Raw genomic sequence first — 26,288 nt, forward strand, 5'->3', positions numbered from 1 at the left:
TTCCACTTTAATGAAATCCTTAATTACTTTGCCTATAAAATTAAGCTGCCAGCTTTTAGATGGTATGTTGGTATGTAACTATCCTCTGCAAAGGGAGAGTGGAGAAAAAAAAAAAAAAAAAAAAGCTGTTCTTGCCTCCAAAAGGAAGAAGAGAATAGAAAAGAAAAACAAAAGTTAACATGCAGCCTCTCTGTTCTGAGACGGATTTGCAGTCTTGCTACTGAAGTATACTGTACTGTACAGTATACAGTTTTAACAGCTACTTCAAGACCTTCCATGTTGTTCCCAGCTCAGTGTGTTTTAAGGCATTATAAACAACTTTGGAGTATCAATAGTCCTAATTCACAGGTTATTAAAAAACACAGTAACAATAAAGAACTAAAAGCTCTTTGTGAAGTTCTGAAAAACTGGTGGAGTCAAAAAGACAATATATTTTCCCAGGTTTAGCTGTGACATTCTGGTCATTAAACCAAGCTTACGTGCAGAAGAGTCAGGTGCATCTCTAACAACACTGTGGTTGCTGAACAGTCAGCTCTGTTGTTTAGCTGAAGAAAACTCCTGTGGAGTTAGCTCAAATGAACACCACTGATAATACTCATGTGGAGCAGAGCAATTGTATCACCACTGCTGAGTTTTCCAACTGAGGCAGAATTTATAACCCAGGTGGTGAGCCCATTTGCAACAAGACTGGCACTATGCTTGGTGAGAAGATTATAATCTGAACCACCACCTCTACAGTAACTGAAGAGTTACCCTTACTAACATTGGGAAAACAACCAATGATTATTCTAACAGTGAAATACAATGAAGAGTAATATTTTGCATAGTAAACGTATCTCCCAGACTTCTGAAGTGGTGTTAGGAGAAGAACCAATCCTTTCTCTCTTCTATTTCCCCTAGATTTCACTTCTTAAAAGTAACACAAGTAAAGAAATTCACAGAGAGGGTAAAGGTGACCTTTCTTTTTCAGAGGCTATTAGAAAGAGGAGATAAAATACACACCTGTTCTGCTTCCCCACACCTTTTTGCTGCTTCAGCCATTACTGTTATATGGACACACTGCCTGCACATGTCCACATGAACCTGGAGCATGCAGCACTTCAAGAGCAGCACGACTGAGTAGCCATTTTTTTAGTGTTCTCTCTTGACATTGTTTTACTTGATTATGCAGCCAACATTGGCAATACAACACTACTATTGAATGAAAAGTGTAACTTGGTGTTTTGGCATACGGATGAAGTGAACATTAGAAATGAAAGAGCTTTATAAAACATTAATCATTATTATATTGCCTGAAGAGAAGTCATCTACCTAATGACAATGCAGCAGTACCAGCCTAACTCTAATCAGCACCAGCACACTTAATAAAATAAAACTCTGAAGGCTTTTAGAGAAGCTCTGCCTCTGCTCCTACTCTTCGGCAGCAGTTTGAAACAGTGTCACAAGGCTGACCTCTGCTGGGTCATAAATTACCAGGCAGCCACACAGGTAAAACAGACACACAAACCAAAATCTAAGTGGCCATCAAGAAAGAGAAAGGATCCTTTCATAAAACGCCAAATATTTCCCCTAAATTCCAACATCAGAAGCTGATTGCTCTTTACACACTATCTTGCAACAGCAAAGCTAATATACTGAAAATCTTTATAGAAAACTATTGCAACAAGAAATCCCCCATCTTGTGCTCTCACCATTGCTAGCTACCAAGATGGAAGTACTGCTTTTTGTGAGATGCAATCTAAACCAGGGCCACCTGTAAGCTTTGTGTACAGTCACCGCATGAAGTGCCCGTCAAGCACAAGGCCGTATCCTCACAAGAGTAAGCACCAATGTTAGAAAAGTAAATAAAAGATTTACAAGCACATGGGCATCTTTCATGTACGGGGCCTTTTGTTCACCTTGGCACCCAGAGTACAAGGAGAGCTCACCTTCTCTCTCCTCAGGGAGCAGCTTCAGGAATCACTGCCAGAAACTTCTCTCACCATCACTCCTAAGGGCTCAGAGAGCCCCACAGCAACACCAAACTGTTCTCGTAGTACAGAAAAATAAACATTCAACACAGGAAAAAAAAAAAAAAGCAGTAGATATCTCTACTTTCATATTAAGACAAGACACAGTTTAAACTGTGTTGGATGCCAAGAATTTTCTGTCTTAGATACCAGTTTTGAACAATTCAGCACCACACAACGCAGGGTTTAAAAAAAAAGGGTGGGGGGAGAGGAACAAAAAAACTCCTCCGCCCAAAATAACCCCTAAACTTAAGGTAAACATTTTGAAATCTGCTTACTTCAATCACAAAGCAACAAAAGCTGTGTTACTAAAACTCACAGCATCCACTGGACAACCCTTCCACATATCTGATCCTCTCTCTCATTTGCAGGCAGAGTAACAAAGCACACCTACCTCACCCTCCCAGGGCAGGGCAAGACTGATCTTCCTTAGCCTCAGCAGCAGCTGTGCCTTGGCAACCCCACACCTGATCCCTCCTTGCCTTAATCCACTGGGGTTTAGCTGGAAAACAAAAGTAGCCAATATTCATTTCTTTAGTTCCCTCAGAAATCATGCAAGCAATGACAAACGAGCCGTTTCGCATCACCTCTTGAGTATCAAGTCATTGAATGAAGGTAATTAACTACAGCCAACATGTGTCTTACATGCAAAAACCCATAGCATGCAAAGAGAAGGGTTGAGAATTTTGTCTGTTCTCCCACATATCACAAGTTTTTATGCTTCCCCCTCTGCCCTGAGCTCAGTGACTTGGGTTTCAGGAAATACCCTTCAGACTCTTACTCTGAAGGTACCAAGAAAAATTAAAATTCATCACATACCCATCTTTCGGTACCGCAGTGTTAAAATAAAGTCTCTTTTTTTTTTTTTTTTTTTTTTAAGTGTATCAAGCTTCGTCTTCTGAGAATAATGTTCTAAGCAAGCATTATTCTTTTCTTGCCTGGTTTCTTTGCTGCTTACCCACATATGTGCTTCTTTCTGCACTTCCACAAGCTAATCAAGTGACCTCCTGTTCTTGTTTCTCATAAATGGTTAAGACTGAGCAGTAATGCAGTCCCTCGGTCTAAGGAAAATAATTTTGAATACTCACATTGCATCCTCTACAGTTTTACAAAAGCCTGCAAAAACTGCAATATTTTCAGTGTCAGTCTCTCGGTATGGAGTGCAGAGGTACACACAAGAGATGAGTCAGCTGATTTTATGTAACAGCCTCCAGTTTAGACCTTCAAGAATCACAGTAGTCCTTTGCCTCAGCGCAATACAGGGAAGCCTTGCTCACTGTGGGAGTGATCTCTTGCAGAGCCATATTTTCCAGAACAGTGTCCCCTCCTCCTCTTCTTTTTCTTTCCCCCCCTCACCTTTTTTTTGTGACCTGCATTTCTTTTTCTTAGATGTATAACCTTGATGTGAACATGTTTGAATTAAATTTCAACCTGCACTGTTCCTTACTACTACCTAAATTATTATTGTTATTAACCATTCTGAAGCACTAACCAGATTGGTTAATGATTTTAACTGTGATTTTTATTTTTACATCCTTAAGGAAAACGCTGGCTAGTAGGCAAATAATACTAATTCCTGCAGAAAACCATAGGGTATCTCCAGCAGTTATGATTCCCTAGTGCCTGTAGTTATTCAGTTTTTAATTACTTAAACGTTTATTGATATTAACCAGTAACGATTGTGTCAGATGACAATAAATTAAATGCCATAGAAAACCTATTTTATCCACAATTTCCATCTATGGTCCATAGCTCTAGGAGTACCTCTAAGGAGTCCTAAATAAATAAAGTCTTTCTATTTAGTGAGTTAACCTAAATCTGCTACATAGGGATCCCAAACCCACAGGAGAATTTTCAGGATTCCAGAACTGAAACACATTATCAAATAAACTTTTCTCCACTACAAACAAAACCAGATTTTCCAAACAATAAATATTCTATATATTCTTTTTAAAAGGCAAAACAAAAACACTATATTCCATATCAGTTTGTCCAATGTTTCGCCCAGGATTGCTCTCATACTCATTTGCCATTAGTTATTTTGGTAATTTTTACTTACTGTTTTGAATAAGGGTGTATTTGGCATGGTTCTGATCTTTTCCTGCTTTTGCCAGAGCAAGAAAGAGAAGTCTTCAGACAGCTTTGGATGTCCAAAGGTTCTCAAAAAACTGTAAACTTGAAAGTAACTACCCCTAACAAATATTGTTTAGGTATCTTGCCTTTCCCAATTACTTCTAGAAATAACATAATACCTATATATCAGCTTCATTCTTTTCAGACATGCCTGAGCAATGCCTGAGCATCTCCTTCAGATTATACAATTATCACAATAAAACTACATGAAAGTTAGGAGCCCAAATAGAATCACATGGGTAAGGAAAAATTTCTCCTAACTTCATATGCCTGCAACTACTAGAGTTGCTTCCTCCCCAGCAGTCGGAAGAATGCAGCTATTGCCTCTCCAAAATGTTTCATCAAAATTTTTATATGAGAAGATAAATGGTGTCCTAGATAGCTAAATATTCTATAATCTGAGTTTCTGAGAAAAAAAAAAAAAACATTTACTAGCCAATACAGCAAGAGATCTGATGAACAAGGACTACAACTCCAAGTATCTGAACTCAGCTAAAGAACTTGCTTGCATAACTTTTAATTCTGTCTTTCAGGCTTTGTTTTTCTGATAAGCCTGTCATCCCATATTACTGCTGGAAGCATAAGAAGTTGATGAAAAAAAAGCAATGTTAGTCCAGTACAGTTGGTATAAAGTACATTATCTGTTCCAAGTTAATAAAATTGAAGTGCACTTAAATACCAGAAAGTAATATCTGTAAGAAATGATTTTGTGAATTCTGAACCTAAAAAGTCTCCTAGAGCTAAAATAACTAAACTCATAAACTCAAAGGCTGTAGGAGACTTTAAAAAATTCTGATCAAGAAATAAAGTGAGTCATACTGAGTTAGTATGTGCTAAAGGGAAAAAAACAAATGAAAAAGAAGCTCTTATGCTGTAAAACATTTTTTTTAGAAGAGAAAGAAAAAGCTTTGGCATATCATGGCAATAACTTTAAAAGAACAGCTTAGCAGCATGCTACCTTCTTAGCTTTAGTTCTAATTTCTGCTTAAGAGAACAGAACAATCAAATCACCCAGATTTTGCCCAATAAAATTCCTATTAGTAAACAAACATCTGAAAACATTTTCCAAAAATTACATCAGCCGTCAATCATTCTCTGCAGTTATACCAGTTAACAACCGACATCACAAACTTGGTAAATTAGTAGGTGAATTAAACAGACTCATTCAAAGTAAAAGCAATTAACAAACCTTGTAGGTAATGATGAATACTATTACTCACAGGGTACGAGCACTGCCAAGATTAGAGCAGAAACTGAGATGTGTGAATCAAAAGATTTTCTTGATGATCAGTAGTTTGTTTAGAAACTGGAGTAAACTGCATTTGTGTAGGGGAAGAAAGCACGGCTACAACTACTAAGAGCGATAAGAAACAAAGGCCTATCTTCTTTCCTAAGGGAAGATCCGTACTGCTCTTCTTCGAAGAGACTCTAGAGCAGAGCTGCCACCATGGGCATGGGGTCACCTGGAACTACTAGATGAAGAAAGGAATCCTGCTCAGGGTGGGGAGGAAGGAAAGAAAGGATGCTGAGCTGGTGGCAAAGAGCTTAGCATGAAAGAAAAAAAAAAAAAAAATCTTCTACTCGGAGTCCCTGACTCTTGTGCAAGAAACATAATAGTACCATGACAGCTAATGGTTGCTTCAGTATTAAGGTGTTAAGCATTATTGTCAACATTTGATGAGGAATGGCTCTTATTATGAGCTCACAGGTGGGTATGTAAGACTTGGTTCCTGGATGACAAACATGAATCTTTGTAAACTGTGAGAACTACTAAAACCCTGTAGTACTCAATTCAGGAGGCCTCTTCAGGAAATAGTCACTGGCATGAACAAGAGCACTTGGCTTATGGTCCTCACGCAGTTCAAGAGCAATAAGTCCAAGAGAGGCCAATCTGTTCCATCTTGGCCCTATAGACAATATAGGGCTTTAATGCAGAAGTTAAATACTAATATTTAATAACTGAGAATGTTAAAAAAAAAAATGAAAAACAAGGAGGAGTTTCTATGACTATAGCTTATAGATACAGACCAGCCTTCCAGCCGCCTTCTTACACCCTCTAGCTTTAAAGAAATAAACAAACTTACTTTTTTGTTTATACCTTCATCCTTTTGCACCTGTGCAGTCAGTCCAATCAAAGGCATTTATGAAGTGTAAGCGTAGCCATAGCCACATATCTTCCACTGTAACTAAGATAAGCTTTTGTGCCTCCAAGCTTAAGCAACAGTTGATATAGTTCCCTATAAACCCTTAGAGCTTTTGGAAGGTTGTTTTTTTTTTTTTGTGTGTGTGTGCGCTATTTTTTCATAGGCATGGGATTTGTAGAAATAGTCAGAATTGCTTTAGTTATCACCACAGTCAAGGAAAGAATTACTTGAAATGAAAAGGCAAGTGACCCATAGGTACATTTGACTCAATTCCTCCACATGAAAACTAACTGGTAAACTTGAGTTTAAATTCCAAATAAATATAACTACATTAAAAAATACTATTTAAATCAAGCTAAGGAAAGCTAAGAATAATAGAAAAAAATATAAAAAGGAATCATGGGAAAAAAAGAGCCAATGCAATCCTAAAAGTCATATCTGTAAACAGAAATTATTTTTTAATGACTAGTAGACTGGCTTCTACCTCTGCTCTGCAGTTAAGGTGATGTCACTGTTGCCTTAGTCTGAGTTTCCACTTTTTGACATAGGCAAATCCTTTCTACTAGCCTATTTCATTATTGTACTTCATGGATTAATGATAGCCTAATTTCAATTGTACGTAAGCATATATAGAAGAATAGGGCAAATCTAAAAGATCGTGTCACACAGCCTCATGCAAAAAGTATGGGGACTTTTTAATCTCAGACTTCTTTAAACCCAAGTAATTTGACATTTCTTTAATATTGGTAATGTGTATTACTTCTGCTTAATTTCTTAAGATTATTTAAATGAAACACAAGTATAACTTGTGTGATGTGTGAAAAATCTCAAAAGCCCAGAATTGTTGGGGTTGGAAGCAACCTCTAGAGATCATCTAGTCCAATCCCCCTGCACACGCAGGGTCACCTAGAGCACGTGGCACAGGGTGGCATCCAGGCGGGTTTAGAAGATCTCCAGGGAAGGAGACTCCACAACCTCTCTGGGCAGCCTGTTCCAGGGCTCTGTCACCCTCACAGTAAAGAAGTTCTTCCTCATATGGGGGTGTTTTAATTACCGATTACCCCTTGTCCTGTCACCGGCCAACACCAAGAAGAGCTTGGCCCCGTCCTCTTTACATTCTCTCCTTAGGTATTTGTACATGTTGATCAAATCTCTCAATCTTTTCTTTTCTAGGCTAAACAGGCCCAGCTTGCTTAGTCTTTCCTCATACATTCCTGTTCCTTAATCATCTTCACGGCTCTCTGCTGGACTCCCTCTAGCAGCTCAATGTCCTTCTTGTACTGGGGAGCCCAGAATTGCACCCACTCCAGGTGCGGCCTTCACCAGAGCTGGGTAGAGGGGGAAGATCCCCTCCCTCGACCTGCTGGCAATGCTCCTCCTGGTGCAGGCCAGGATCCTATTGGCCTTCTTGGGCCAGGATCCCACTGGCCTTCTTGGGCCAGGAGGGCACATTGCTGTTCCATGATTATCCTGTTAAGGCATCACAGAACAATGCATGTTCATCCAAAGCACAATGCCTGAGGAATTTTCCAATCTACCAACCCAATGACTTAATGCAATCTTATAACTTATTGACTAGGTAGGAGGTTAGCAAAAAGTAAAAATGCTCTCAGTATTGCATTACATAGTCAACTTGATGCTTATTAGAATTTCAGATAAAAGTTCGCTGAAATGTCAACTACCTTCTCACTTGCACAGAATCTACTCAGGGAATTCCACACGCAAGAAATGCTCACTAAAAATCCAATACATAACATGAAACCACCACTAAGTAAATACTTGAAAATGTTAATGCTTTAATAGCTCAGAAGTGCTGTCCAAACCAATCAAGCTACACATAGTCAAGTTACAGATACAGTGTATTTCATAACAGAAAAAAAATGTGACCATTAAAGGGACATGTCCTTTAATGCCACTTTCAAATTTGCCTTCATTTCCAGAGGAAATGCAATGCTGCTTTGGATTTTTTTGATAAAGTGTGAAATTTCTTTTGGACAAGTGTTCAATTTTGAAGAGGAATACTTAGTAAGAGGTATGGTAAATGCTTGGTCCAAACTATAAAAGTTAAGGAAACTCCAACAGGAGTTGACTCGAGATGTAAGGTACCACATAAATCAGGAAAATAAAGACAAGTTTTTACACTTATCTGAAATCAACCTTATATATCAAGTATGATACTATCAAGTAGACAAACTACAAAATCCAGTGTTTCATACATATTCAAGTATGTACAGCACATTAATTTCTCAACTATATGAGAACAAATACAGTCCAGTTTATACAAAAGACTTACTTGCAAGAGAAAACATGCTGTTTACAAGACACTAACAGTACGTTACAGAAAAACATATTTAGAGCATGAAGGGATGGTTAGAATACAGCCAGTATGTTACCATCCACATAGATTAACCATCCTGATTTTTTAAACATAAAAGCCATTAAAAAAATAATGATTTACCATAACACTGTAAAAGGTTCACATTTCTGCCTTCTCAGTACATTCCTCCTCTTTTGATCTTTTCTTCTGTGCCAGCAGTAGAACTATTAGTCCAGTGGTTTTTTGAGTAATTACATGCTGGTCATGTTCCTTTTGCAGAATACTCATCCGTAATATGCTTGGATACTGTTTGCCGATGAAGTGCACACCATCTACATCCGAAAGCTTCTGGTTCTGTGAAACGGTTGGAACGGCTTTTTTAAGGCCCACATCAGTACTGGTGTCTTCTGCTTATTTTTTTCTGGAAATAGGACTGCTTCAGCTTCAGGAGTAGGAAATCGTACTCTATACACTTCAGGGTAAGCTTTCTGAAACTAGAAAAATGCAATAATTTAAATGAAGAATACGCTCCAAAAGTTAGCATTAAATAAACTACCACTTCCACTTATAGAACATGAAAATATATATTCTATCGCACTCTATATACATCTACATAGAGACATAGAGAGAAACAAGTGTTATTTTCCAATATGGTTTGATTCATCATAATACCTCTATTCTAAATAGTATAAAAAATATAAACCTAAGAATATAAAAAAAAATTAAGAAGATACATTGTTTGAAGTTATGATCTCATTTGAAAACTAGACATCTAAGACTACAGAAGAATTATTTACTTGTTTAAGTTTCTTCTTCTTGTCTTTGACAGATATTTCTTTATTCATTGCAATTTCTTCCAATAAAGCTGCCAGTGGTTCTTGAAAGCCATTTGCTCTTTGGGATTCAAATTCATCTGTGCTGATTTGGTGACAAAATGATGGAGCAGGAAAAGTTGCATCAGCATCAGCTCCAGAATATTTTATCTGAAGAAAATAAACATAAATTCTAGAATAAATTTCGGAGAAGAAGCTTAATCAAATTGACCACTTAAACTCGCTAAATAAGGATACAAAGTAAAGATTCTACTTCACATCTCTTTCATCGGTGAGATCTAGTAAGCCAGAAAATATGACACCAAGGAAACTTGCCTCATTCTTGAAAAAGGCTAAAATGACTAACCATTTTGGTACAAATTAAGGAAGAAAACTAATGCAGTAACTTTGAAGAAAAACAAAATATTGGGCAAAAGAAATTGAAAAAACATTATGAAAAAGCTGGGTAAATAAAGAAAGCTCTCCCAGAAAAACAGAACACTGAAGGAAACACTGAATGTCCCTTACCGTTTTTCTTCAGTACTATGTTTCACAGATCAGAACCCCAATCACCTTAAGACAGGGGTGACCAACAGTAGAACATGCTTAGATGTTCCTGTCTCTCAACAACCCATGATCTGCTTAGTTTGATTAAAATACATACTTTGACTGCTAGACAGCAGTGAAAACTAATTAGCTCCACATATACTAGCAGAGATAAAGTCTTTGAGATCTGTCAAGCTTTCAGGAACGGAAAAGATAAATTGTTACTAAAGCACAAAAACATAAGACTTCTCAATTAGACACCTACTTGAACTCTTTGGAGATGTGCAACGTGCTCCTCCACAGAAGCTTTTAAGGAGGAAGGAATGTTTAGGATTTCTTGATAATTGTCCATGAGAAAAGATACTAGTTTAGCAGCAAGCAGTTCATCCAAGTCCATTTCGTCCTTTGAGCAGAGAATACAACGAGAAAATGCCTGAACCATCTAAGGAAAAGAAAAAAAATATATAATATATATACACATATATATTTTTTCCTTTTAATAGTGGGAAAAGTGAGACATTATTAAAAGGATGATCTTTTAGGATACAGATTTCCAGAGTAAAAACTCACCATATTTCCAATATATCAGCATATATACATATATATACACATTAAAAAAAGTAAAAAAAAAAAAAAAAAAGTAATGTACAGTGACACAGTACAAGTGGACTGATGACATCTCTTTCTGCAAATATATAGAATGGCTAGGTCCATTTTTTCCTCAGAACTTGGCTGAATAGCCATTTCCCTTGCCTTTTCCAGTTAAACAGGACACACATCTCAAAGATTTTAAAGTGACAAAGCAATTTATTATAAGTATATAATAATTTCAAATTTTCGAATTTGATTTGAATTCAGATTTTCAAACACTAAACTAACTGAAGTTCAGGACCAGCTCATTTCATGCAGTTTCAGACTTGGACATTCAGGCTAGAGCATTAGTTGCAAGAGTTTTCTGACTAAGCATAGTCACTAACATTTTAAGCACAGAAGGCAAAGTGTTGGTTTGCTGCCATGTGTCATAGATATTATATCCTGCAGCAAAAATACTTAGTATGAAGTACATGAGTTGTAAAGGAGTCATTTCTAAAAATAACATGTAGATTAAAACAATTTTAATCAAATATATTTATAGTTAATTAAATTATAACCTTAGCAGACAGGAATTTAATTATTCTAATCAAATACTATTCATAGTTAATTAAAATCTTAATTAATATAGAACAAATTTAGGTTCACGCATGCAACTACAATTTTTGTGGAGTGACTTGACTGTTTTTATTTTCTGTTACCCTTTCCCTTCAAGGGGCCTTGAGAGTTAACCAAAAAGAAAGATGTTTTTAAACAGACGGAATCTCTATAAATTATGCCTGGTACAATAAATATGAATTTGACTTTGTCATAACATGCTGTTGCAAACATCACTGCTAGCTCCACAAATAGTTCTGTAGAAAAAGTGTTGACATAAGCTAGGGTTTTCACGAAATTTGGCTAAAATGACTCTCAGAGAGGACTATTTTTGTAGTTGAGTGATGTACAGAGTGAGGAAATAAAATCATCTGGTAGGATTTTTTTTTAACTAGTGTAGCAGAAGTAAACCAAAACCAGAATATTCAGCTATGTCCTTTTAATCATGACTGAAACAAGCAGTATTTTTCTCTGTCTTCTCACTTTCTGCAGTGAGAAATAACACTAGGGTCCTAACCTTCTGCTATGTTTTTTTTCCACAATGAATCTGTCCAAATCTCACCAGTCTGTGGGGAAAACCAGCTGAGATATTATTTTCAAAGACAGGGAAACCTGAAAATTCTGCGCTTATTCTTTATTTGTTGACATCTTACAAAGACATTCTGATTTTCCTAAATTCAAAGTAGCTTTTCGCACAGTTAGAGTAGATCAACTCTTCAGCAAACAGGCAAGCTGTATTTCCCATACGTTCTCCCGCAAGAGCCTTTTACCTAAGCTACTCCAGAAGTCCTGTCTAGCATCTTTGCCTAAGACTATACATACCAAGGTTTTGGTCGTCACCGATTCAGAAAGAGGGGGCAAGTCCTTGTTAAAGCTAATTCTTGCCATCATCCTCACCAGTAGCTGCAGTTTTTTCCGGTTTTCAGGAGGCAGCAGGAGACAGGAAATCTGAAGGGCTTCTATGACCTTGCTATGCTTTTGCAGCAGACCTGAATCGTAGGAGATCAGGAAATTCAGCTACACTTCAGAATTATACTTTTTCATAATATTTAAAATGTGTTTCTCAAACTGTCCTGCAAAATTCTTTCCCTGCTTGTTTAATATCCTCCTAAAACTTGAGCCACCAAAAAATTCAGGCAGATACCCCTAGAACTAGAATCTATGCACCTTAAGTTCTTACAAGACTTCCTTTCAATATGCTGGGGAACATTAACAACTGTAATCTATATCTCTGGATATTAACAAAATTCCAGGGAATTACAGTAAGCTAGATTCATCCTCTTTTTTTTCTGCCCCCCTCCTCCTATGTTTCATAATCCAGGACATCCATGAAGATGTTCAACAGCAGTTCCCCAGTATTGATCCCTGGAATACTCTACTAGCGACTGGCTTCCAGCTGGACTTTATATGGCCGCTAATCACAACCCTCTGAGCTTAGCAGTGCAATCACCAGTTCACCTCACCATCCACATATATTGTTAAAATAAGAACAAAAAAGTATAACAGTAAGTATGCAGCCAAAGATGATAGAATTGAAAAAAAAAATGTAAAAAGAGCATTGTAATCGATTACATTTTCAGAGCAAAGCTGTTTTTAAGTTCAAAGGAAGATTTGGCATGCATTCTGGTACATATGTTTACAAGTGGCTCTAAGAAATAACTAGTCATAATAAAGATGCTACATAAACAATCATTACAACCCATACAAATGATAATATGTTAACTAAACTTAAATAATAAACACTTCTGTGCATATGTAGAATGGATAGAAAATGTCCTCAAGTAATTTGTGACATTTGATATGGTATATTGATCCACAAAAGTTAATTCAAAAGCATCCTTGTGGTTGCATCCCTTACTACTTACCTAACACGCTGACAAAAATATCAAAAAGATGAAATGTGAGAAGAGGCTCTTTCATCTGGCTAAAGTAGTCTGCTATGGTTTTGAAGACATCTCTTTCAAACCCTGAATATGTAGGCTGTTTCAAATCTGAGCAGCTGGGCCCTTAAAAAAAAAAAATTCACATGCAGGCACCAACATGATTATTTTCTATTCTAGTTGATAGAAATGTAACTTCAAGTAATAGACTCATTATTCAAAGTTATATTACACTTCTATTTCAATAGACCTAGTGAAAACATACATAACAAATATGAACAGAACTTTTAAGTGCGCCACATTTCAGCAAAATAGACTGCAATGGCAGGATGACATATGGTGGCAGGTCTTTCTAGCTCCTTTCTAGGCCATGATCAGAAAAACAAACAAACAAAACAAAACAAAAAAAAGAATAATCAACTCTGGATATAAGAGAGATTATATGAAGCAGTAGAGGAGCAAGCTTTTTTTTCCACCCTGCAAATACTTACAATTTGCTAGACATTTCATTGCTGACAAGATCCAGTGAGGTAATTCCTCTACATCAGGGAGAAGGGGGAAAAAATGAAAGGAAGGAGAAAGAGGAGAGGGAAGAGAAAAAAAAAGACAGAGAAAGAGAGAAATTAAATATTCAATTAAGATAAAACTCGTATTTAATGCTCTTATATTTTAGAAAGTTTCTCTAATTTGAAGCGGAGTAATGGAAAAGGCAAATTCTCTCTTAACATACAAACATCTTTTATTAGGTGTAGGCATTGCCCTTACAGCTCAACCAGCAAAATGTATCCTATAAAGAACTATAAAGAAATCCTTAACCTGACTTGCACAGGTTAGCCAAACTAGTTCAAACTACACATTCAGCAGTGCTTTTCAATAAGGTGTTTACTTTGCACTGAAGTTGCACTCACAAATTCAGTTCTCAAGGGAGTGAGATAATATTCCCAAACTGCTCCAAATGTCTGTAAAATGAACGCATATTAACTCAAAGTATGCTTTCATTCTGACTAAATCAAATTCTAATCTGCTATTTTACTTCTTTACCAGTATCATGGAAAATACAGTAGCAATAACATCTAAAGTAATATATCACAGCAGCAAAGTAGCTTCAGTTTCTTCCTGATGCACCAGAAGAGATTTAAACTTGCCTCTACGTTTAAAATGAACACGTTGACTGAAGACACAAAAGCGAGAAATATTTAAGCCTCTCTCAGTGTATTTTTGATGCTTTCTCAGTTTGTGATACACATGGACCTCAGAGAGCGCCCTCTAAATCAGTTACAGTCAAGGGTTGGGCTGAAAAAGCCAGTTTAAATGAGTGCCACCCCTATCTTCATCATTAAAGGCTTGCAGCTCTTTGAACTTGTTAAAGCAAGAGTTCACTGTAGAGTCTAAAAACATGGAAGAGTGAATTCAGGGTTCCAGTAGGAGAAATTGAGAAGGCAAAGATGGTATGTTTCATAAAAACTCTAATATACATGCCACACATTATTTTATATTAGTTAATGCATTTTTATTTTAGCCAACTACTATAAACAAAATTTATATAAAAATGTCTGAAATACTCACTTGATTTATCTTCTAAAATGACAATGCCTTGCTTATTAACATTGTATACATTTTGAACAATATGCTTAGCATTCACAAGCTTTGTGTCTAGCACTTCATCCAGAGAATCCAAACCTAAAGTCTTTTGTAAGCTGTAAAAATATATAAATATAGAGTTCATACATCATCTAGTCTAAAAGACAAACAGCTAATATTCAGTATAGATATGTTCTGAAAAAGAGATCCTTTCCACTTACTGTTTCAGCATATGGATATGTTGCAGAAACAGATATTTTGTATTTTTACAGGAAAAGTTTTTATTGGTCTAGAGGAATGCCTTTAAATTCTTATAGGATATTCCTTCTAAAAACAGTAGACACTGTCTTGGTCTTGCAAAGTCTTTTGCATTCATGATCAGCTGATCCATTTCTTATATTCTCAGGCTAAATATTGCACTAACTGAAGGGTTCTATGGCATAATGTATTACAGGAAGCAAGTGGATGAATTAACAAATGTTTAGCAGGGAAGAGTGAGAAAACTGGCCCACTATACAGGGTTAGTACAGCAGTAGGTGACTCAAGTACACTCACCGTGACAACGTCATGGATTTCCAGATCTCTTCTATATTTGCCTGTGCTAGCTCTCTGTGGTACATAAGCTTGCACACCGGCACTTCTCCTATAGCTATACTGTGACGTTTATACCACATTTCAGAGTTCTGAAAATCAGGAAAAAAAAAACACTTTTAAATGAGATAATTTTTAAAATATTTAATCATACAATACATCTAGAGAACAGCATGTTTTCTGTTACCAATACTTCACTTATTCAAAAGTTCTAATACAATCACCAGTCCACAAGTATTTAGATTTTACAAAAAACCTAAATGGCATTTTTGCCTCATGAAATTTTGTCCAAAGTCAGAAAAGATGCTTCAGAACAGCACTTAAAATTCAAGAGTCCTATATTCAGTCCTATCTTCAGATTCAGATCCAGTCTTATATTCAGATTCTCTCTGTGATTAAAGACAGTTCAAGATACTTGTTCTGAACTACCATTTGCAGGAGAAATTATTAAAGAATTATTAGCCAAGATATTCTTTATTAGCCAAGAGAGATATTCATTCTTACTCAGCACACATCAACTGTAGCTAAATAGTAAATTCCTCAGAAATATTTTACACAGGAAGAAAGAGAAAGCAAATAGCTCAAGATAAGAAAACCCATCAGAGCTAGTCCATCCCTGCAAAGGAACTAGAGCAAAGAAGAATGCAAATCTGTGTGACTTCCATCCCCAGCTCTGTTGCATGTTGTCAGGAACACATCAGTAGATGCACTACGTTAGCAATACACTTTTCTAGGCAAAGCTCCTGATCACTTCATAACTGTGCTTTTGTTCACATCACAGATCAAGCCTCAGAACATGTTAAAAAGATTCCTAGTGACGAAAATTAAATCAAAAAAATGCAGTGCAGGAATGTAATTATTTACTCCAACCAGGAGTCTGTTGGTCACTCTGTAGCAACAAAACAGAAAAAGTTTGAAATGGGTAATATACTCTGAAATGCTTGTGGTGTGGGATAGCTGGTCCTCAGCACAAAACATATTCAAAATGTGTGTAATCAATACCTTTACATATCACTATGATGTATCAAGATATTCAGATACCACAGCATTTTAAGACACTGACACTTTCAGATAGTTGTCCACCCCTCTATCAGAAGACAACTGAAATGTCTAACATCTTACAACATTTCTTAGTCATTGCTGCTGTTTTATTCCCTTAATCTCCCTTTAGTATGCTCTTTTCTTCCTTCCTTGTGTCATCTCAAGTTTGAAGAGTCATGCTTATCACTCCTCTAGAGGAAGAAGTCCTCATCTCTGTTCATTCTCTGCCCTGTGGCTTTACAATAAGTTCAGATGCAAAACGGTTAAGCCCTTTTGTCCTCTTTGCCCTGTGCCCGATATTCCCACTCTTTCCCTTTTGTTAGCTGCAGTGCACACAATTTTTGCGCTGGTTTGCCTGAAATCAAAGCAGGGAAGAAACAACAACAATAAAAAAAAAAAAAACAAACTTTTCAGCTAACTCAGCTCACTGAACCATCTCTCCATGTGGCCCACATGTTTACATACTGGTGGGGGAAAATGGTGAAAATGCCTAAATGAAGAGAAGAGAGAAATGAAGTCTACAGACTTATATGAGTATAGGCTTATATGTAACTACAAGCAGGCAGCTCAAACTTCACTTTTCTTCAGAAAAGGACCTGGCGTTCATGTCGTTCAAATGAATACGTCATATCTTGCAACACAGAGGTTTGGATTTTAGATACTAACATCCTAGAATTACCTCTTGTCTTGGAAAATCCTACATAAAGGGACATATGCTGTGAAATAGAGATACTACATCAAGACAGAAACCTTCTACACATGAAAAGTGTAGAACTGCATATAAGGCATTGAATTCCAAATATGGAGTAGCTATTTATTCATGACCTCTGGATGCCCAGCCAAATAGTAGGAGCTGCTTTTCCAGACTGACTATCGATAACCAAGAAATCCAGGGCTGATGTGCTGCACTGAATACTATTAATAGCAAGAGACAATTACAAGAACTCCCTCCAGTTTATAAAAAGCCCAGGTATACTCACACACAAAAGATATCCTGGAGAAAGGGTTTAGGACACATGTAATTGGAAAGGTCTAGGCTTTTAAGATGTTAAAGTTGTAAAAAGACATGCAATTCTGTTTTACTAATGAAGGCAAGAGTTGAACAGCTTTGGAAAGGTTGGATCAATCAAGATAATGCCTGATCAGGACCATTCTCCAAGCTCACAAAGGGAAACAAAGAATTCAGCAGCACCTTTCATTAGGCACAGAATGGCTATTGTTACAAAGGGAATGGAGGCCCTAACAACATAATAACTAGAGGAGGAGTAATAGTATATAATTCTGCAACAAAAGTCCCAGTAAAGAAGTTATACAGTAAGGCATTGTAAAATAACTACCTTGTCTTCCAATGTAACAAATGTATTATTGGAATTACAACAAACTGGTATAAAAAGTGAACGCAAATACCACAAATACTGAGGGTCAAATGCTGAACTTAGTATGCCAGGGATACAGACAGCTGCAGCAGAAAGAGCACTCAAAATCAACATCCCTGGCCCTGACAAGTGATTAAGAACAACTTCATGTCCTTTAAGCTTAAAATAATAGAGGTACTTTTCATCTAACCTCATTGCCAAATATTTTGTTATGCAACTAAGATATTGTTTGCTCAATTTTTCTCTATTATTTATTTTGTTTTCCAAATATGTGTATGTTTGGGGAAAAGAAAATAAAACCTACCATTGTGACTGATTTTACCAGGATATGCTCTTGGGAAGCACCACTCTTAGGTTCGTTCCAGTCTGGAAATTTAATTACTTCCTTTGTACATGAAGGTCTCTTTGGATATGGCTTCAGTGGTGAAGAAGGAGGAAACCTAAAATTAAAGAAAAATTTCTAAAGCTTGTGAGCTCTGAATTAGATAATTATCTAAAGGTGTTTAGTAGGCCTTCACATGCATACATATGACAAATGCCTCAGACATCCCCAGGGTGACTTGGTTGCCTAAGATGGATGTTGGGTGAAAGGCCAAATATCCTAAAAACAGCTTGTCTGGTCTCCAGCTGCTCCTCCAGAATAGGGCAGGTCCCTTGTATAACCTATGACATAACTGAGAGCTTCGTGTGGAAGACTAATAACCCCCAGCATCTCAAAAGACACCAACTGCCTAAATTTAGGCAACTGACTCAAGTCCTCATGAGAAGATGCTGGTTCTGCTGAAAAAGCTCTAAGTAGATTCTCCCATATCAGATATGCAACCACATGCATCTTCCAAAGCAATACAGTACAAAGTTGCATGACTAACACTTGGATTTAATTTGCAAGCATGCAGCAAAATGTTACTTTTCTCCATGCTTTCCTGCCCAAGAAATTGTTTTCCAATAAGTTGCACCATCAGCAAAGCAAGCAGCACATCTGGTTTCCCAGGGTGTTAGCAGCAACTTTGCAGTGCTTTCCCCTTTGATTTTAATGCAATTGTTCAAAATCCAAGACCTGCAAAACCTAAATCTTCCCAAAATCACAACTTTTATTTACTGTTGTAGACAACATTGAAACAGTATGCCAGGAACAGACATAGCCTTTGCTATTTCTAGAATTCTCTCTGTTTCTCACTTTTTTAATTTAAAGTTTGCCTAACAAGTCACATCATCATTTGGCAATATTCATGAATGCTTTGGATATTCTAATGAGTAAATAAGAAAAGATAATCACATTTACATCAAAAGTTATTAAAAGATCTGACCACATTGTTTCTAATAAAACAGCTGTGTATGTATAGTGGCAATTTATAAAAGAGATCAGCTGAGGTCAAAGGTTTCAGAGTAAACATTGTCAAAGCTATGTGCACTTGTAACCCACACTAACCTGAACATACGAGACCTGTACTTACAGAGTAAAATTAGAAAGGCCACCAGAGGGAGCTGCTAGGACATTAAACACATGAATAAAGGCATACTGGGTACTGGGAGTTTAGTTGCATAAACAGGAGACCAGTGTGTGTTAATACTTAAAGTCACACATCAAAAATATGATTATCCTACTGTTTATTTATACTTCAAGCCTATTGGGAAAAGCTGGCTCCAAAATGCATAAAAAGGATGTAGTTTTATTAAAAATATCAAACTTCCAGTAGTAACTTAATTATCCTTTGAATTGGAAGTGGAAAAAGAACATTAAGACCACAAAAGGCTTTTCTGAAGAGCAGATGATTAAGCAAAGAGTATAAGAAAGCACAAGCAAAGCATGATATTTCACCCAACCACTTCCCAAGACTTCCAAATAACTTCAGCTCATGCAAGGGTAATGGCTGCTGATACACAGTAGAAACGAGCAAAATGATTTAAATATGTCACATTGCCAAGGAGGAAAAAATAAATTAAAATAGAAAAAATAAAAATACATGGAAGAGAAAGTTTAATATCCACAGTTATCAAAAACTGTTCAATCCTGTGGCAAAACTAATCCCTGTCCAGGAAGATAGAGGACAATTTTAATAACTTTTTTTCTACCCTTCAATGGTTTGGGAGGAGAGCAAGAAGAAGTGAGAGTCCATAAAAATAACAGTTTGGTGGTTACTGGATTCCTTAATGTCCAAAAGGGCTGGTTACAGCCTAGTGATTTTGTATTGAACCTATGTGTACCAATCTCTGCATTATTGGTGCTCTGTTACAAGAGTTCCATCAACTGGTTTGGGTGCTACTACTGGAGATCCCTTCTCCATTAGCAAGAACTACACTAAACCTGTATTTCTAAAGACCTGCCTGCAGTAAACATGCATGCAAGCATTTTGTTTGCACAATGAATCACAGTGAACTTAAGGACTTAAATAAAGACAGAAAAGAGCATCAATTCCCCATATGCTCCAGACTAGCACTGAAGAGTATTCAAAGTGTTTTCTTTGTTTGTTTGAAAGGACTAGTTCACATTTTTAGTTTATCTGGTCTAGTGACTCTTTGCCCCTTAATATCAGGTGGACATGAATACCGTGTTCTCTTTATCAAAGAGCTGAAGCTATTAGAGCTGCCATGAGGCCCACTGCTTTCTCCTGCTCTGCTCCCACCTGCACTTACCAATACATTTCCCCATTCCATCTCCAATCATGTACAGACACAGACTCACTCATATGACTTAGCCAACCCATTTGCTAGATATAACTATGCAAGTGAGGAGGGGAGAAGCACAACATTCATATTAGCAACTGATCTGACCAACTCCACAGCCACAGGAGCATTGAAGACAGTTGCAGAAAAGCAACAAGACCACCCTGAAGGGTTTTAACACAATCTGGTTAAACTAAACAAATAGTTACCCTCAGCTACGTGTTTCATTTATCTGTTCCATTTATTAACCAGTCACCCTTTATGGAATATGATACTAAGCCTCAAGAGAATTCATTTTCTAACCCTCCAAGATATTTTAGACAACTGTCTATGAGGATAAATCTAAGTTGGCCAAAAGTCTCAAATTACTTGGCAGTAAGGCAGTGTTACTCAGAAGACATTCAGTGCTGCTTGCTTAAGAAGCCTAGATAAAGAACAACTGCTTTTTTTGAAGGATGTCATGCAGTATCATAAGGAAAAATGCAGTTAAGCAAGGGCTAATTTATTGCTGAACTATGTACAAATCCAAGTGAACTGAATGCCACTGGAACAAGCTTGTGAAAAAGACAGAGCTGACCTGAGAAACTTTCTTACCATTGTTATAAACGCAATTACTTTGCATGTCACATGCATCATATAGGGTTTCTATTTTTAAAGCACTCCATGTAATAAAGTTCAGACTGCAGTGAACAGTCACACTTAACCTTATTTGTAGGTCTGCAAAAATGACTGGCCACCCACTTTACAAACAGGCCAAATAAAATCATAAAGGAAAATGAAAAACTGATTCCATCCACATCAAGAGGATTTTCAACCTTACAGCCATTTTTTAGAGACAATATTGAGAAACTATTAAGAAAAGACTATAACATTTCTTTAAAGAAAAGGTTAACAAGAAAAAGGAAACATTGCTGCTGACTAATTTTCCTTATTGCTCTGTTAGAGAATTTTCCTCAAGAAGGGACTCACCCCCATGTTACAAAAACACATTCAAGTCAATGCTCATTTTATACTGATTTTTCAGGGAACAGGATAACGCAAGTGACAAGTTCAGGACCCTCAGCACATGGAAACCTGGTCATTAATTGGACTCACAAGGGCGAGGATGTGCTCCAATGCAAGTAGGCTTTCGTTACAAATAAAATTGTTTTCCCTTGATAACAAGACACCAGTTAAGAGCCAAAGCAGGTAAACATTATTGGGGGCAAGTAATAAAATGCTTAACTTCCTCTTTCTTCTCTTATTTAGAGAATGAATCTTTATCCCACAGTGTACAGAAAAAAAGATCCATTTTGAATGACACTGAAATTGAGAAAAACTTTCTCTTTTCTCAAAAAGAAGAGAAAAGAAAATCCAAAGTTCCTAGGTAAAAGTGAGAAGAAGAAAAACCGGGCTGTATACTCAACATCATTCTCATGTCTATCAGTATACCCTTTTAAATAAAAATTGACAAATCTAGCATCTATTAACAGCAGACAGAACTCTTACTAGCTGACAAAAGTAGCAAAAGTTTTTTTAGCATTCATAGGACGAATTCAAGTAAAATGCCTTCCAAAAGGCAATCACAACACTTGACACTGCTAGTAAAAAAAAGGAAGTATTTAGCAGGAAGGTGGAAAAAGAAACAGCGACACATTATCACACACATTTTACAGAAATTGCTATAAAATCAACATTTAAATGTTCCTATGCCCTGTTTCAAAAAAAAAAAAATTGTGAAGTTGCAGTAAAAATGTACCTATATAAGTGACCATCATCTTGAAAGTCCTCTTTGCCCCATCTTCCCTTAATGTCTTCAATAACATGATTTTTCAGGAATTTTTTAAGCAGCTTAACCGTTTGACTGCGAGTTACTTCGGGGCCAAAGTTCTGATTACAGCCAAGCAGCTCGTGTAGCCAGTCCACCGCCTCAGAGGCTTTGAAACAGCGCTCGTAGCTTTTGAAGCGGCAACGATGCTTCCGTAAGGGCATGCCCGAACGAAAGAGCTCGATTATCTCGTTCCACTGTGGAAAAGAAGCAAAGAAAACTGTTATGGGAGCTCTCCCACTAGAAACACTTTAGCCGTGCAGTACAAGATACGGATGTGGTCAGATCTGAATGCATAACCACATGCACTTTCATCACCTTTTGTTATAACAGTATCGAAACTTAAAGCTAACATTTAAGCATCTAGGATTTGCACATAGAGGCACGATTCGGAAAGCCGCAGTATCACGGCCCTCTGCAACTAAGAATGCAACCTCCCCCCAACTTTTCTTGAGGAAAGGGTAGGCCGCGGCCCACCCAGCGCACGGGGCGACCCCCCACCCCCGCCTCAACCCGCGCTCGCCCAGGGCAGGCCGGGCCCGGCTCTCCGCGGACACGAGCGGGCCGGGGCCGCGGCCGCGGGGGCTCTCACCAGGCGCGTGGCGCGGTAGGGCCCGGGCCCCACGAGCCGCGGCTCCATGGCCAGGCCGCGCGCCGCCGTCTCCACGGAGACCGCGCGCCGCGCCCGCCGACCGTTTGAATCGCGGCCCACGCGGCACGGCCTCTCGCCATTGGGCAGCGGCGCCGCACGTGACAAGCCCGCTGCCGCACGTGATTGGCCGAGGGCGCCCTCCGCCCCGCCCACGGGGGGCTGTAGCGGCCGGTGGGGAGTCATTGGGAGCCGAACAGAGGCGTGGGCAGAGCCAGAACCAGCAGCACGGGATGGTGGGGAGGAGGAGGCAGGGACACGTAACCCGGGTGCTTTATCGTGCTCAGGGATACATGGGCCTTGCACAAGGCCCCCAACGCACTGAGAAGTTCCCGGGCTTACACAAACCGCCACGAAAGGCAACACCGGAGGCGCTCTGGCCTCAACCCTGCCTGTGGTAATGCCCCCGAGGAGGGCGTGCCTGGAAACTGCGTTGCCTCACTTGTAAACCAACACCCAGCCGCTTGTTCTGCCTACCTTCAGCCTGGGGCTGGAAAAAAAGGGCTCAAAAACAGGGCCCAGATTTACATCTGGAAAACATTTGATACATCACTACAGGTTCTCTGCGGCTATCTACCACTTTATTAAAAAGAATGGATCCTTCTGGAAAAAAAAAAAAAAGAAAAAAAAGTCCACTTTCAGGACCATTGCAAAGGAAGAGGAGGAAGCAGTCGCATTTCGCCTCAGCCGCATCTGTGAAGTGCAGCATTTCAACCCACTTCCTCTCATTATCAATAAATGTCCCCTTTCCTAGTAATACTGGAACCTGTGATACATTTGAGCATGCAGGATGCACAGTTTTTGAGTAGCAAGAAATGTGACTGTTGAAATCAAGTCTGTAATTGTCACAAGCTTCAACACTGTATGTATCATAAAGGGTTTAGCACATTTTGTATTGATGTCACTAGGATACTTATGCTATGTGCGACCTCTCCCTGTCTACCCTGGGACCCTACTCCTGTCCAACCACCTCTGCCTGTCAGCGTATCAAACAGCAAAGCAAGCTCTGTTATAGGAGTAAAGCCAAACATTTGGGGAAAACCATTAATAAAACCAAGGTTTCTGTTTTACAGCTTAAAGGACCATGACAGCATGACAGTTTTTAAATACAAAATGCTTGTTGTACATTAATTATTTATCTTGCAGAAAATGCTTATAAATGTACATTGCCTTTGTATTCCTATTTCTTGGCTAAGCGAAACTGTAGAGCACAAAATAGCAAAACAACTGACAATTCTCTTCATAATGCACAAAGAACTAAATCAGTGTGCAAGTAAAGAACTACACAGAGTGCAACAGGAACACGGAGTGGCCCTTGCTGACAATCTCCTTGTATGAGCAGCATCTCCCCTTTCTAATACAGTTTATTACTTCTTAATTTCAAGCATCTGGCTCTGGAGGCAGTTGTAGATAGAGACAGGACATCTCTTACCTTTGAGGAAACTTCCAGCTGGTACCAATACCTGCGTATTTATGTATTTTGATTACAAGACTTGTAGGGAGAGCTTTGTAAAAATCAGAAACCAGAAGCAGGACGTCCCCCACCATCTCACTGCTTATCTGCAGAAGTAAAGAACGGCATCCGCCCGCCAACCAGGAGAGGTAGAGAAGGGCAGCATCCAGCTCACACCTCAGATTAATAGGATTCAGCTTTTCCTGGGTGGCCTCTCATTCCCATACGTGTGTTTGGGCAATACAACTCAATTCAGACTCAAGAAAGCTATTGACTAAGTTTTCCCCTTTTCTTCCCTAGTGTTTATTTGGCAAAATCTTATATTAAAAAAAATGGGGAGCACAAGGGATTCTAGGGTCAAGCAGCTAAAACTTAGGGGGTTGCAATATGCATCTCAGGTGAAGTGTCCCCTGGGATTTAATTTTCAGTCTGCCATGACCTTGATAACTGCAAGGATTAAACAGTAAAAAGATAAAATATAAATTACTTTATTTGTTTTATAAAGGCGACTCATATGTAATTTTGTAAGAAACCATTTGCAACTCATGTCCAAGATAAAGTGTAAATTCTTTTAGCATTAACAGAACACAGTAAATGTCAGTATCCCCATAAAAATATCCAGGTAGCAAAATTTACTTTCTTGGAATTGTGCAACAGGAAGGCAATTCGAAAATCCCTGAAAGTTTAAAGTATTTGAAAATCCCATACATTCGATCAGGTACAAAGCACCAGAAAACAAAACAATCACAAGCTTCTTTTCTGTTAGTACTAATCATAATAGAAATATCTATCATAATAGCACATTTAAATACAACATTTTCCTTTAAACTTCTTCAACGTCTCATTTACAGGCCTGTTGCATACAGTATTTCCTCAATAAACCCACAGGGCAAGTGCAACTTCCACACATTTAACTAGGTTCCTTAATTTCTGCACATGTGACATTAATGACCTGCCTAGCCAAGGAAACCAACGTGTAGATTGATTCTATAGGGGCTGCACCCCTCCCCTATGAGCACTGCTTGTCCCACTGCCCCTCTCAATAGTGCAGGGAATGGTGTGTGTCTTGTCACCTAGCACCAGAGAGCAAGAGGCAAAGTGCTGTTAATGGAGAAACTTTAACATTGAGTTGCTAGAAAACAAACAATAAGAAGAACTTTTTAGGAATATATTTCAATAGATGAAGGGAACGAGAGAGAACAGCACAGGACAATCTAGGCTTCAATCAAACTCTGTTTCTTAAAAGATTTCTGGAAGGCTAAGATTTGGCTATTGAATTACAAGACTTTTTCCCTCCTAAACATTCTATACTACTAAGATGAAAATATATCTGCGGATATGTTGAGTAATATAACAACAATATTTTGGTAGTTTATTAAACGAATCAGTAGGATTTTTTTGATCATTATATATCACAGATTCAAATAGTGGTCAGAAAATGTTTAAATTAGCAGCTGTTTCCTGCACTTAAGGTAATGCTTAAATGAGTATAAGTTTCCTATATGAAATGACTTAAGCTGTTTTAGTAAAATAGGGTATATCCAAAAAACCCTATCATCTTAAAACTAAAACCTTATGTGACAGATTAAGATATATCCCCTTCTTTAATATAATACGGCTGTTAAGCACATACAGCGATGTTTATATGTATTAACAATATTAATGATAACCTCTAGATTCTATAAGCTGTATTTACTGTAGTTTCATTCTTTTAATAAAATGCAGCTCACATTCTCAACAGCTTATAACAAAGTGAAGTATTTTTTTCCTCAGTGTTCAAAGTACTATGTACTTGTCATACACATTTTAACTATCCCCAGTGAGTATCTGCATTTCCATGCATCTCCTACAAAGACTTCATCTATCCAGTCATTTCTAACAGGGCAGAAATGAACAAGTGGTTGGGGAGAAGAAAAGCACAAGGTGTTTTATTTATTTTTTAATCTGAGATCCATGTTTTTTCCCTTTCTCCCACCGTAAAATTCTGAAACCCAAATAACTTATGGTAAAAATACAAACTCTGTTTTGGAAAAAAACAAAATACAAAATATACACAGTGTGGTATGTGCACCTAAATATCTTGATTGTCAAGTAGCA

The 26,288-nt window shown here is 37.8% G+C and overlaps 1 protein-coding gene across 1 annotated transcript; it reads right to left on the reverse strand.

Moving 5' to 3' along the window:
• Positions 1-8,737: 8,737 nt before the first annotated feature.
• On the reverse strand, positions 8,738-22,744 carry DEPDC1B (DEP domain containing 1B). Its single transcript, XM_088533159.1, has 11 exons — positions 22,682-22,744; positions 22,021-22,286; positions 17,923-18,058; positions 15,166-15,293; positions 14,596-14,726; positions 13,521-13,568; positions 13,015-13,155; positions 11,972-12,138; positions 10,227-10,403; positions 9,401-9,586; positions 8,738-9,097 (listed from the first exon to the last, which is right to left on the reverse strand). Exons 1-11 carry the CDS (start codon positions 22,727-22,729, stop codon positions 8,936-8,938), a joined length of 1,590 nt encoding a protein of 529 aa, XP_088389285.1. The 5' UTR covers positions 22,730-22,744; the 3' UTR covers positions 8,738-8,935.
• Between the last annotated feature and the right edge of the window lie 3,544 nt (positions 22,745-26,288).

This window comes from Tinamus guttatus, unplaced genomic scaffold, assembly GCF_059628265.1.
Source record: "Tinamus guttatus ecotype Peru unplaced genomic scaffold, ASM5962826v1 Tinamus_guttatus_pri_ptg000488l, whole genome shotgun sequence".
Taxonomy (NCBI): Eukaryota; Metazoa; Chordata; class Aves; order Tinamiformes; family Tinamidae; genus Tinamus; species Tinamus guttatus.